Source organism: Parambassis ranga, chromosome 2 (genome assembly GCF_900634625.1).
Source record: "Parambassis ranga chromosome 2, fParRan2.1, whole genome shotgun sequence".
Taxonomy (NCBI): Eukaryota; Metazoa; Chordata; class Actinopteri; family Ambassidae; genus Parambassis; species Parambassis ranga.
In genome coordinates, this window is record NC_041023.1 from 34,456,063 (window position 1) to 34,471,145 (window position 15,083).

Consider the following 15,083-nt stretch of genomic DNA (forward strand, 5'->3'; position numbering starts at 1 on the left):
AGAGTTTTTGAATGCGTCTATTCCCTATGGTGTCCTGAGTGGACACAGTGAGTTTTAGCTCATTTGGATGAAGTATGCGAGGCGTGAAAAGTTTTGCAACAGGGTCACAAATCGCCAAAAATTAACAGAAATTTCAAAATGGCGGACTTCCTGTTGGGTTTGGAGGGGGGGTCCAAGAGACTTTTTTGTGCATCTTGGGGTGATACACATGTGTGCCAATTTTCATGACCCTACTCAAAACAGGCCACAGGGGCAGGCAGAAAAACCTATGAAAACACAACATTTTGTGTAGCCAGTAGGTGGCGCTCTGTCAAAGCCTCAATATTGTTGTATAGATGTGTTTAGGGTCAGACTCTGATCATACATGTGACATTTCGTACAGATCGGACAGAAAACGAAGAAGTTATAGAGACTTTCTGTGTCCTCAGAAATGGTCAAACTTTGAGGCCACGCCCCGGCCACACCGTCAGACTTTTGTAAGAGTTTTGGAATGCGTCTATTCCCTATGGTGTCCTGAGTGGACACGGCGAATTTCAGCTCAATCCGTTGAAGTATGCGAGGCGTGAAAAGTTTGGCAGCATGGTCACACATCGCCAAAAATGGCCACAAACCTTCAAATGGCGGACTTCCTGTTGGGTTTGGAGGGGGGGTCCAAGAGACTTTTTTGTGCGTCTTGAGGTGATACATATGTGTGCCAATTTTCATAATCCTCTGTCAAACCGGCCAGAGGGGCTACGCGTTGGGGGCGCTATAGAGCCATTTTTATATGTGCATTTCAAAAGTCAGCAAATTTCAAAATTTTTCGGGCGAATGAATTTTTCTACCAAGTTTGGTGAGTTTTTGGGCATGTTAAGGCCTCCAAAAATGCGATCTCGGAGGGGGAAAAAAAAAAAAAAATTAAAGCTGCAAGCAGCATTGCGGGCCCTCGCGCACCTTGCAATCTGCGGGGTCATCGCAGTCTTCTCTCCTATGCTCTCGTCTCCTATACTCTCCTGTGCTATGCTCTCCTCCTCTCATTTCCACAGATATACAACAAACACATGTTTACAACCAAACTTTCCTGCTACCAGTAGGTGGCGCTATGACCGTATCATCCTATTAGCATATATATCTGTTTAGACTCGGCTCCATGGCAGTACTGTAAGATTTTGTCCACATTGCATAAAGTATATGGGTAGTACTGCATAAAACACAGCGAGTTCCTTTGTAATGGCGAATGGTCAACTTTGAGGCCACTCCCCCACCACACGGTAATACTTTTGAAAGAGTTTTGGAATGCGTCTATTCCCTATGGTGTCCTGAGTGGACACAGTGAATTTCAGCTCAATTGCATGAAGTATGTGAGGCATGAAAAGTTTTATAGCAGGGTCAGAAAACGGTAAAAATTACAAAATAAAATCAAAATGGTGGACTTCCTGTTGGGTTTGGAGGGGGGGTCCAAGAGACTTTTTTGTGCGTCTTGGGGTGATACACATGTGTGCTAATTCTCATGATCCTGTGTCAAACTGGCCAGCGGGGCTACGCATTAGGGCAAAAAATACAGTGAGTTCCTTTGTAATGGCGAATGGTCAACTTTGAGGCCACGCCCCCGCCACACCGTCAGACTTTTGTAAGAGTTTTTGAATGCGTCTATTCCCTATGGTGTCCTGAGTGGACACAGTGAGTTTTAGCTCATTTGGATGAAGTATGCGAGGCATGAAAAGTTTTGCAGCAGGGTCACAAATCGCCAAAAATTAACAGAAATTTCAAAATGGCGGACTTCCTGTTGGGTTTGGAGGGGGGGTCCAAGAGACTTTTTTGTGCATCTTGGGGTGATACACATGTGTGCCAATTTTCGTGACCCTACTCAAAACAGGCCACAGGGGCAGGCAGAAAAACCTATGAAAACACAACATTTTGTGTAGCCAGTAGGTGGCGCTCTGTCAAAGCCTCAATATTGTTGTATAGATGTGTTTAGGGTCAGACTCTGATCATACATGTGACATTTCGTACAGATCGGACAGAAAACGAAGAAGTTATAGAGACTTTCTGTGTCCTCAGAAATGGTCAAACTTTGAGGCCACGCCCCGGCCACACCGTCAGACTTTTGTAAGAGTTTTGGAATGCGTCTATTCCCTATGGTGTCCTGAGTGGACACGGCGAATTTCAGCTCAATCCGTTGAAGTATGCGAGGCGTGAAAAGTTTGGCAGCAGGGTCACACATCGCCAAAAATGGCCACAAACCTTCAAATGGCGGACTTCCTGTTGGGTTTGGAGGGGGGGTCCAAGAGACTTTTTTGTGCGTCTTGAGGTGATACATATGTGTGCCAATTTTCATAATCCTGTGTCAATCCGGCCAGAGGGGCTACGCGTTGGGGGCGCTATAGAGCCATTTTTATATGTGCATTTCAAAAGTCAGCAAATTTCAAAATTTTTCGGGCGAATGAATTTTTCTACCAAGTTTGGTGAGTTTTTGGGCATGTTAAGGCCCCCAAAAATGCGATCTAAGGGGGGGAAAGAAAAAAAAAAAAAAAAATAATAATCCTAAGGGTTTCAATAGGGCTCTTGCACCATTCGGTGCTCGGGCCCTAATAATAATCCTAAGGGTTTCAATAGGGCTCTTGCACCATTCGGTGCTCGGGCCCTAATAATTAAAGCTGCAAGCAGCATTGCGGGCCCTCGCGCACCTTGCGATCCGCGGGGTCATCGCAGGCTTCTCTCCTATGCTCTCGTCTCCTATACTCTCCTGTCCTATGCTCTCCTCCTCTCATTTCCACAGATGTACAATAAACACATGTTTACAACCAAACTTTCCTGCTACCAGTAGGTGGCGCTATGACCGTATCATCCTATTAGCATATATATCTGTTCAGACTCGGGTCCATAGCAGTACTGTAAGATTTTGTTCACATTGCATAAAGTATGTGGGTAGTACTGCATAAAACACAGCGAGTTCCTTTGTAATGGCGAATGGTCAACTTTGAGGCCACTCCCCCGCCACACGGTAATACTTTTGAAAGAGTTTTGGAATGCGTCTATTCCCTATGGTGTCCAAAGTTGACACAGTGAGTTTTAGCTCAATTGGATGAAGTATGTGAGGCATGAAAAGTTTTGTAGCAGGGTCACAAATCGCCAAAAATTAACAGAAATTTCAAAATCGTGAACTTCCTGTTGGGTTTGGAGGGGGGGTCCAAGAGACTTTTTTGTGCGTCTTGGGGTGATACACATGTGTGCTAATTTTCATGAACCTGTGTCAAACTGGCCAGCGGGGCTACACATTAGGGCAAAAAATACAGGGAGTTCCTTTGTAATGGCGAATGGTCAACTTTGAGGCCACGCCCCCACCACACCGTAAGACTTTTGTAAGAGTTTTGGAATGCGTCTATTCCCTGTGGTGTCCTGAGTGGACACAGTGAATTTCAGCTCAATTGCATGAAGTATGTGAGGCGTGAAAAGTTTTGAAGCAGGGTCAAAAATAGGCAAAAAATGGCCACAAAAGTCAAAATGGCGGACTTCCTGTTGGGTTTGGAGGGGGGGTCTAAGAGACTTTTTTGTGCGTCTTGGGGTGATACACATGTGTGCTAATTCTCATGATCCTGTGTCAAACTGGCCAGCGGGGCTACGCATTAGGGCAATAAATACAGTGAGTTCCTTTGTAATGGCGAATGGTCAACTTTGAGGCCACGCCCCCGCCACACCGTCAGACTTTTGTAAGAGTTTTTGAATGCGTCTATTCCCTATGGTGTCCTGAGTGGACACAGTGAGTTTTAGCTCATTTGGATGAAGTATGCGAGGCGTGAAAAGTTTTGTAGGAGGGTCACAAATCGCCAAAAATTAACAGAAATTTCAAAATTGCGGACTTCCTGTTGGGTTTGGAGGGGGGGTCCAAGAGACTTTTTTGTGCATCTTGGGGTGATACACATGTGTACCAATTTTCATGACCCTACTCAAAACAGGCCAGGGGGGCAGGCAGAAAAACCTATGAAAACACAACATTTTGTGTAGCCAGTAGGTGGCGCTCTGTCAAAGCCTCAATATTGTTGTATAGATGTGTTTAGGGTCAGACTCTGATCATACATGTGACATTTCGTACAGATCGGACAGAAAACGAAGAAGTTATAGAGACTTTCTGTGTCCTCAGAAATGGTCAAACTTTGAGGCCACGCCCCGGCCACACCGTCAGACTTTTGTAAGAGTTTTGGAATGCGTCTATTCCCTATGGTGTCCTGAGTGGACACGGCGAATTTCAGCTCAATCCGTTGAAGTATGCGAGGCGTGAAAAGTTTGGCAGCAGGGTCACACATCGCCAAAAATGGCCACAAACCTTCAAATGGCGGACTTCCTGTTGGGTTTGGAGGGGGGGTCCAAGAGACTTTTTTGTGCGTCTTGGGGTGATACATATGTGTGCCAATTTTCATAATCCTGTGTCAAACCGGCCAGAGGGGCTACGCGTTGGGGGCGCTATAGAGCCATTTTTATATGTGCATTTCAAAAGTCAGCAAATTTCAAAATTTTTCGGGCGAATGAATTTTTCTACCAAGTTTGGTGAGTTTTTGGGCATGTTAAGGCCTCCAAAAATGCGATCTCGGAGGGGGAAAAAAAAAAAAAAAAAAAAAAAAAAAAAAAAAAAAAAAAAAAAAAATAATAATCCTAAGGGTTTCAATAGGGCTCTTGCACCATTCGGTGCTCGGGCCCTAAAAATTAAAGCTGCAAGCAGCATTGCGGGCCCTCGCGCACCTTGCGATCCGCGGGGTCATCGCAGTCTTCTCTCCTATGCTCTCGTCTCCTATACTCTCCTGTGCTATTCTTTCCTCCTCTCATTTCCACAGATATACAACAAACACATGTTTACAACCAAACTTTCCTGCTACCAGTAGGTGGCGCTATGACCGTATCATCCTATTAGCATATATATCTGTTTAGACTCGGCTCCATGGCAGTACTGTAAGATTTTGTCCACATTGCATGAAGTATATGGGTAGTACTGCATAAACCACAGCGAGTTCCTTTGTAATGGCGAACGGTCAACTTTGAGGCCACTCCCCCACCACACGGTAATACTTTTGAAAGAGTTTTGGAATGCGTCTATTCCCTATGGTGTCCCAAGTGGACACAGTGAATTTCAGCTCAATTGCATGAAGTATGCGAGGCATGAAAAGTTTTATAGCAGGGTCAGAAAACGGTAAAAATTACAAAAAAAAACAAAATGGTGGACTTCCTGTTGGGTTTGGAGGGGGGGTCCAAGAGACTTTTTTGTGCGTCTTGGGGTGATACACATGTGTGCTAATTCTCATGATCCTGTGTCAAACTGGCCAGCAGGGCTACGCGTTAGGGCAATAAATACAGTGAGTTCCTTTGTAATGGCGAATGGTCAACTTTGAGGCCACGCCCCCACCACACCGTCAGACTTTTGTAAGAGTTTTGGAATGCGTCTATTCCCTATGGTGTCCTGAGTGGACACAGTGAGTTTTAGGTCATTTGGATGAAGTATGCGAGGCGTGAAAAGTTTTGTAGGAGGGTCACAAATCGCCAAAAATTAACAGAAATTTCAAAATTGCGGACTTCCTGTTGGGTTTGGAGGGGGGGTCCAAGAGACTTTTTTGTGCATCTTGGGGTGATACACATGTGTACCAATTTTCATGACCCTACTCAAAACAGGCCAGGGGGGCAGGCAGAAAAACCTATGAAAACACAACATTTTGTGTAGCCAGTAGGTGGCGCTCTGTCAAAGCCTCAATATTGTTGTATAGATGTGTTTAGGGTCAGACTCTGATCATACATGTGACATTTCGTACAGATCGGACAGAAAACGAAGAAGTTATAGAGACTTTCTGTGTCCTCAGAAATGGTCAAACTTTGAGGCCACGCCCCGGCCACACCGTCAGACTTTTGTAAGAGTTTTGGAATGCGTCTATTCCCTATGGTGTCCTGAGTGGACACGGCGAATTTCAGCTCAATCCGTTGAAGTATGCGAGGCGTGAAAAGTTTGGCAGCAGGGTCACACATCGCCAAAAATGGCCACAAACCTTCAAATGGCGGAGTTCCTGTTGGGTTTGGAGGGGGGGTCCAAGAGACTTTTTTGTGCGTCTTGAGGTGATACATATGTGTGCCAATTTTCATAATCCTGTGTCAAACCGGCCAGAGGGGCTACGCGTTGGGGGCGCTATAGAGCCATTTTTATATGTGCATTTCAAAAGTCAGCAAATTTCAAAATTTTTCGGGCGAATGAATTTTTCTACCAAGTTTGGTGAGTTTTTGGGCATGTTAAGGCCTCCAAAAATGCGATCTCGGAGGGGGAAAAAAAAAAAAAATTAAAGCTGCAAGCAGCATTGCGGGCCCTCGCGCACCTTGCGATCCGTGGGGTCATCGCAGTCTTCTCTCCTATGCTCGCGTCTCCTATACTCTCCTGTGCTATGCTCTCCTCCTCTCATTTCCACAGATATACAACAAACACATGTTTACAACCAAACTTTCCTGCTACCAGTAGGTGGCGCTATGACCGTATCATCCTATTAGCATATATATCTGTTTAGACTCGGCTCCATGGCAGTACTGTAAGATTTTGTCCACATTGCATAAAGTATATGGGTAGTACTGCATAAAACACAGCGAGTTCCTTTGTAATGGCGAATGGTCAACTTTGAGGCCACTCCCCGCCACACGGTAATACTTTTGAAAGAGTTTTGGAATGCGTCTATTCCCTATGGTGTCCTGAGTGGACACAGTGAATTTCAGCTCAATTGCATGAAGTATGTGAGGCGTGAAAAGTTTTGAAGCAGGGTCACAAATAGGCAAAAAATGGCCACAAAAGTCAAAATGGTGGACTTCCTGTTGGGTTTGGAGGGGGGGTCCAAGAGAGTTTTTTGTGCGTCTTGGGGTGATACACATGTGTGCTAATTCTCATGATCCTGTGTCAAACTGGCCAGCGGGGCTACGCATTAGGGCAATAAATACAGTGAGTTCCTTTGTAATGGCGAATGGTCAAGTTTGAGGCCACGCCCCCGCCACACCGTCAGACTTTTGTAAGAGTTTTTGAATGCGTCTATTCCCTATGGTGTCCTGAGTGGACACAGTGAGTTTTAGCTCATTTGGAGGAAGTATGCGAGGCGTGAAAAGTTTTGTAGGAGGGTCACAAATCGCCAAAAATTAACAGAAATTTCAAAATTGCGGACTTCCTGTTGGGTTTGGAGGGGGGGTCCAAGAGACTTTTTTGTGCATCTTGGGGTGATACACATGTGTACCAATTTTCATGACCCTACTCAAAACAGGCCAGGGGGGCAGGCAGAAAAACCTATGAAAACACAACATTTTGTGTAGCCAGTAGGTGGCGCTCTGTCAAAGCCTCAATATTGTTGTATAGATGTGTTTAGGGTCAGACTCTGATCATACATGTGACATTTCGTACAGATCGGACAGAAAACGAAGAAGTTATAGAGACTTTCTGTGTCCTCAGAAATGGTCAAACTTTGAGGCCACGCCCCGGCCACACCGTAAGACTTTTGTAAGAGTTTTGGAATGCGTCTATTCCCTATGGTGTCCTGAGTGGACACGGCAAATTTCAGCTCGATCCGTTGAAGTATGCGAGGCGTGAAAAGTTTGGCAGCAGGGTCACACATCGCCAAAAATGGCCACAAACCTTCAAATGGCGGACTTCCTGTTGGGTTTGGAGGGGGGGTCCAAGAGACTTTTTTGTGCGTCTTGAGGTGATACATATGTGTGCCAATTTTCATAATCCTGTGTCAAACCGGCCAGAGGGGCTACGCGTTGGGGGCGCTATAGAGCCATTTTTATATGTGCATTTCAAAAGTCAGCAAATTTCAAAATTTTTCGGGCGAATGAATTTTTCTACCAAGTTTGGTGAGTTTTTGGGCATGTTAAGGCCTCCAAAAATGCGATCTCGGAGGGGGAAAAAAAAAAAAAAAAAAAAAAAAAAAAAAAATAATAATCCTAAGGGTTTCAATAGGGCTCTTGCACCATTCGGTGCTCGGGCCCTAAAAAAATAATAATCCTAAGGGTTTCAATAGGGCTCTTGCACCATTCGGTGCTCGGGCCCTAATTAAACAGTATAAACATTATTTACAGCAAGAAAAATATAAATCCGCGGATGCAAAAATGTGCAATTTGTAATGCAGGTATACATATCAGTCTAACTCGGATTGTGCAATTTGGTATGAAAATATGAAATGATATTATAAGCAAGAACAACAGTGTGCAGTTTAACAGTTAAAACCTAAACCTTGTGCAAAATCTGTCCCTTACAGCAGTGAGTCTGTGTTATCTCTGGCACAGAGATGAGGTGTTGTACAGTCTTACAGCATGAGGCAGGAAAGATTTCCTGTAGCGTTCTGGATTCTGGAAACAAGGAAGGATATGTACAGATGTAAACAAAGGTATAAGTACTATGAGTGTGAAACTAGCATAAATCATTACAGAGTTTGTGTTCGTACTTTTCTTCAGGACATTTTGTGAAACATTGTGCAACATATAGCAGCAAGATCAATGCTAAACTAAACATGGAGGAAGTCAACAGGGAAAAAATGCATTCACAATAAGTGACCTTGACATTTTTAGCAGAAAAACTACATATTTTATCAGGTGGAATTTGTGAGTCCATGCAGTTTAATGAAATAAAGTTTTGTTGGAAAACAAAGTCACAGGCTAATGTGGAATTTATTTGTGTTTTAGAGGAAACAATCATTTGACTTTAACCAACTTTAGCTAAATGAGGTTTGACACCCCTGCCTTTTCGATCTGTACACATGCTGACTGACATGGTGTCTCCACACAAACATCATAGAGCTGTCAGGTAGAAAAACAAACACTGGCTGACCTGCTATCTATCAATAAGGAAGATTAGTCCCTATACATCAAACTGGCTCTATATCTTGGGCTATCCCGAACTGCTCGCTCTAATGAGGGGGAAGGTGGATGGATTTGTGTCGAGTTTCAGCCGCACCCTTGTCATTGTGGAGTGAAACCATGACAGCTTCTGCTACACTCTTTTTGTTATAAATACTTCAGGAAACAGTCAGTCCTCCACCTGCTGCGCCTGCCTCCACAGCCAGCCAGATGACTGAAACTGGATAATGTTCTATTGTTGAGTAGAAAACACACTCAACAACAACTTTTCTCTTTCTTCCTCACTGACACCATCATACATACCACACAGTTTATTTTAATACCAAACTTTTAACTATATTAACTAATAATGGTTGTCAAGCTGCACTATTAAGACCAGTAGACTATAGCATAAGTGGGGCATTTATATGTATTTGAGGTAAATGTGCAGTTTTCACAGCAGACACTTAAAACACAGCTGTCAAAAAAGATCAACTGTCACAGTACACCATAACTAAAGTAATTATAACTGAAGTATATGTGGTGTGGCATGTGTAAAAGTTCTTGTCATCTTGAATGAGTAAAATATAGTAAAGCAGAAAATACGTCAGAGCAGAACACCATGCTGAAAACAGGGAATATGCCAATAATGAGGCAGGAGCGCCACCTAATGATGACAATAGGTAGGTATTTGTATGTGTGTGTGTGTGTGTGTGTGTCTGTGCACGAATGATTTAAACTCTAAAACAGGCTATTTAAATAAATAGGATGAGCAAATGCTGGAAAAATGTGTCCAAACATGGGACATACTTAGAGATGCCACAAAATCCTGTCAAGGTGCATTACTTTTTATCGAGTACTGTAACAGTAAATCCAAATCTTTAAAGATATTCAACAACATGGCTGATGTGATGTGTCACAATGTGTCTGCTGAAATAAGGGCAAAATAAAACCTGTTGGAGACATCCCATAAAAAGGTCACCCTTACTACATATAGTGTGGACAGATGAGCTGGTTCTGTATTAATTCAGCATTTAAAATAGAAAAAATATATGTTATTGCATCAATAATTTTCCATTACAGGTGTAACCAGTCAATTTATCAGGTCTTCCACTGCAAATACCAACAATGCTCACTAAACAGTGTATGAGTTATAAATGTGTCCACCTGACACACACTGTACTGTAGTCTCATTCATGAACCCTACAATTTAAAGTATGTAGGGTATCTGGTACACACATTCAATGTATTGAATGAGATATAAAATGAGATATTAAATCTCCAACATCCCTATGCACAAGTAAACATAACCAGCTTTCAGATAGGTCTAATATAACATAACTTTTTTAATGACAGTTTAATGGTCAGTAACCACCACCCATCGTTCCCTCCCCCAATCTCCCAGCATGCATCTCCCTCCAGCTGTGACTGTATGTTGTTTAAAACCTCTCAACTGATCCCTCTCAGTACAATATGTTCCCAAGGCAATGAGGTGAATCCATGTCATCATTCTGATGTACTGCCTGACTGCCAGAAGATGGAGCCCTTTTCCATCAAATAACTTCACACCCTTATCACTCTAGACCCGTAAAAACCTCAGGCGTGGTGGAGGCCGCAGGGAGCAAGGAGGTGTAAGAACGTTACACGCAGTTAGCGTCCCACTGGGATCTTTTGTCTGGGTGCTTGGAGGCAGCTTGGGCTTACTGGCCCCATTTGCGCCATATGCCATGAGCGGCCTGGCTGTCACATCAGATGAGAACCTCTGTGTGATGGCATAACTGACTATAGCGCTTTCAAGTACACATTCACAGTCACTGCACACCATTCATCACTTCTTAAATGCAGCAGAAATGGACGAAGGACAGCGCTTTACAGTTTGGTTTGCTTTTTGTTAACAGATTATGACCGGAGATTTCCCCTAATATGTACTTTTATAGGATTAATACATTATACATTAAATAAGGCTAAATTAATATATGACATCTTTGGTGATACATGAAGCAATTAATGCCTCTGAAATTTAATCTGATAGTTATTTGGTGTCTTGTGTGCATGTTACAGTAATCTGCAGGAGGTTAGGAATGAATTCATTGATTTTAGGGGCCTCTATTGAACTATTAAAGCATTTCCAAACTCATTACACATGTTCAGGCTGCTGTGAAGTAGTGTATTTCAGATGTATTTTACATGTGTACATTTGAAGTTTATCTAACACACTGCAGGGATTGAATGCCAAATGGTTAATAATAACACAAGACAGATCTGTAATATGTCAGTGCAGACCCTGACTTCTAATGCATGGAAATATTAAAATCATTTTTGCGTGGTATGCTACTACATTAACTACATAATAAACTGAAAAAATGTTTAATACATCCCAGTACATCAGTAATACACAAAATTGAACAGCATTGATCAACCACTGATCCACAATTAAATAATTTAATAATCCTCAGATGCACTTGACCATAGAGAATATCCATCTGCATAGGATTAAGAAGGCCATTTTCTGGCAGAGCATTCAGACTTCAGCCATTAGCCAGCACAAATTCAATTAATTCATATCATTTTATTACTAAAAATACAATCTAAGTCCTATTTATGAGCGTTTACATGTATAAATAGCAAATGGACTACAATGCGGTGGCAAATTATAATAAGCGTGATAAATACACTGCTGTAGTACTTATACACACTTTTGTCTATGCACATTAAAAATCACTGATTGCACTGGTATCGTGTACCAGCACAGGAACAGAACATAATGGCTAATAGCAACATCGGCTAGTAGATGTAGCATTCAGACTGACAGCACACCTATATTAAGTTTGTTTTGCTTATATGCACACAGGTCGACCACGTGTAATTATACGGTACAATGACACGAGTATTAAGCAGTAACTATAACATTAGCTATCATTAGCTAAACAGAAAACGCAGGCAAGGTGGCTAGCCCGTTAGCTTACACGGCACTGCATGAGTGTAGTAACTAAAATAGTCTCCTGTGGTAAAATGTGCTCACTGTCTGTTGTTACATGTGCTATAAGATTTAACATTAAGCTTGTTCAAAGAGATGCAGGCTGCTGAAATGCGAGGATAGCCTTGTTAGCCATGTTAGCAGCGATAATTAGGGACTGCAATCTGATATGCTCAAACAGGACAGCAGTAGAGCTTACGGCCAAACGATTCGCTTTGAACGAGGACACATTTTCACAAATAATCATAAATGTAACATAGAAACGACGCAAAACCGCCCGTCATTGTGTGTTAGCACTAGATGTCAGCAAGTAATTGGATTAACACAAACTGCTCAGAACAGGTTCGTGGTGATTTTGCTAACGTCGGCTATGCTAACGAGCTAGCGCTCGACCGACTCTTAGCCCTGAATTCGGTTGACGAGTGGGGAGTCCAAACAGGCGTGAGGTAAACTCCTGTGTGCCGCAGTTTGTTTGCAGAAAGGGAGCACTATTTTCGAAAACTACACACAAGGACATGCACTTTTCCGCTGTCTAGTGTCAATTCCTCAAAATGGGGTCTGCTAACGTACGTCTCCGCCATTTTGTGACAGGTTTTCATTGAGCAAAGGGGTACGTGTAATGGTTGAATGTAACCCCATCAAGAAGATATCCGCTTGGCAGTTGCAGGGAAAGGGATCAGGAGTAATTTTCAACCATCCCGTGAGATAAAGTCGTTTTGAAGTGGTCAGCAAGGGATACTGTCAGCTTACCACCGCGTTTACAAGTTTCCAGCAACAGATTGCAGCAGGGGGGAAAATTAATCACTCTGATGACCATATGTGGCGTGCAAAATACTTGTTTGACAAAACTGTGTAAGGGTATGCCGCAAAATATGATGATGATTTATCATGCACTGACACCCTGACATATCTATTTATTATTGGGAATTCCCTCGAAATCCAACAAGAAAATATTACGGCACTGTGGCAAATAAAGCACAACCTAAAATTCTGAACATATAAATAATGTCATGTTATTATGATTTACTGTGTCCATTCACTGCGTTAATCTGCGAGATGCTGTGAAAATAAAATATAGCCACCAAATAACAGCTTTTAAGGCCCAAAGCAATAAAATAATGAATAAAATATCAGAAAGACTATGTGCACCACTGGCATATTTCGTGTGTAAAATGCACATAAAATAACAGAAATACAGCTTTTCTCTGACTTACACTTTGAATTAAATTATTTTGAAAGAGTGTTGCTCATCTAGACCTTATTTTATTGTCAAATACGGGACTGCTTGTTGAAATTTTAATAAGAAACTGCAAATTATTTTGAATATTTAGGTAGATATCATTTTTATATATAAAAATCTTCTACCACTGCTTGATTAGACCGAGTAAGGAGAGTGATTACTTTGGAAATCAGTTACAGTAAACACACTGTGTCTTTTGTAGGTAACTAAATAAAAAGTATTTTACCATTAAACTGTGAGGTTGCCCTTCATTATACGCCTGGTTGGAATAATAAGGACCTATGTTAATTAGTGTTATCCCCTCCCCCCACGGGACATTTCCAGCTACCTCCTGACCCGTTTTCCACACAGAGAGGCGAGTTGTCAGACGGTCCCTAAAAAAGAAAACAGTCTCTATTGTTCCAGCACTCGCTTCTGCTCTGGACGGTGCAGTGCCGCCTATGGCCACAGAGGGCGCTGCGCGCATGGCAGGCCAGGCTCCGCGGCCTTCACATCTTTTTGTCTGAGAACTGGATCCCTCTGCCGCTCTACAGTGTGTGCGATAGCCTCGGAGCTGCGTCCGTAACACACTGTCAAACCACTCCAAACGAATACAACCGCGACCAAAAGCATTGATTCAACACCTTCTGCCATGGCGTTTCTAATCTGCCGGTAAATCGGTCGTATTTGTGACTGTTCGTTGGAACTTAGTCCGGGCTTGAATCGGGTTTGCTTTCTGTGTGCATCAGTCTTTATTAGCGAGCTGCCGCTCTTCTTGCTATCAGCTATTTCTTTAACTTTTTAAACACTCGGCTTGGCGAATGACTGAGCGCCGGCGGAGTATGGGATCCTTGGTGTCTTAAGAAGCGACTGAAGTGGGCTTTAACCGTTTTTGCATGCAAAAACAATGGCAAATTCGACGGGGAAAAATCTACTAGATCAGCGAAGGAAAGGACAGGCTTTCCTGGACGAGCTGCGGCAATTTCACCAAAGCAGAGGGTGAGATTGGGGCGTCTTTATTCCCAAGAAATATAACTTTAAATCTTCATTGCATGTGACTGCGAGTTAACCAAAAGTCTTTTTTAAACATGTGTGCATTTATTTCTTGTGTTATCCCAACAGATCGCAGTTCAAGAAGATTCCTATCGTGGGTGGGAAAGAGCTGGATCTGAATGCTCTCTATATCAGAGTCGTCTCTTTAGGTGGATTTGCTAAGGTGAGTGGGAACTAAAAGTGTTTTTTCTCCACACGCTGCTGTCTGTGGACTCCTCGGTGGACCACTCTCTACAACTCACTGTGGGTAAACCCGGGACAAGTCTAAACCTCCAGGAAAACGTTAGTGTGTCGGTGTTGGCCTTGTGCTAGTTTGCCATGTATCTCTATGCAATGTGGTGGCTTGTGTTGTTGTGTGTGGTTTGAATTGAGAGTCCGCTCCGAGTCAGAGTGCAGTTGGAGCGACTCAAAATTAGCGGGCACGTTTAACATCGATTATCGGCACGGAGCCCGGCCGAGGAAAACACCGCGTAGGACATAGCGTTTCGCCCGGGCTTTTTACCGGTAGTTTCCAGCCAGGGGGGGAAGCTTGAATTCTCTTTCACGCCATAGCCATCTTTCTTCGGCTTCATGGCTGATGACAAAATGTAGGCCTCACAGGCCCATGTAGTGAATACAGTAAACGCTACCTAAAGCTACTCTAAAAATCAAGCGGGTCGCCGCAAGCTAACGCAACTGTTTATTGATGGAGACAGTTTTGCTGGAGTTTGGCCTCGATGGCTTTCAACGCACACACGGCAAAAAGTCAGGTTAGCTCGTTAGCTGTAGTGCTAACTAGCAGCAACAGTAACGTTAACGTCCTAAAGGGAGTCAGGCAGTTGTATTTACCGATGTGTCAAATGTAAATATGTGCTATTGATAAACATTTTGGCGGCTAATTTAGCACAATATACCAAACGTTTTTTACATGATTATCTTATATATTTCACATATTTGCAGCAGTTTGAGAAAGTTATTGATTAGTGATTGTGGTATTGCCTCATTGGGGAAACCTGTAGCAGACCAGACGCTGCAGAG

General features: G+C 43.0%; 1 protein-coding gene across 2 annotated transcripts in view; it reads left to right on the forward strand.

The window, feature by feature from the left end:
* The first annotated feature begins 13,542 nt into the window (after positions 1–13,542).
* arid2 (AT-rich interactive domain 2) overlaps positions 13,543–15,083 on the forward strand; it is a 30,823-nt gene continuing 29,282 nt past the window's right edge. The window contains exons 1-2 of one of the 2 annotated variants that reach the window (XM_028400614.1): positions 13,543–14,012; positions 14,136–14,229. In XM_028400614.1, the coding sequence (XP_028256415.1) occupies positions 13,921–14,012; positions 14,136–14,229 (186 nt within the window). In that variant the 5' untranslated portion in view covers positions 13,543–13,920. Of the gene's footprint in view, positions 14,013–14,135; positions 14,230–14,566; positions 14,816–15,083 lie in introns of those variants that run through there. The other variant, XM_028400615.1, reaches the window with a different exon arrangement.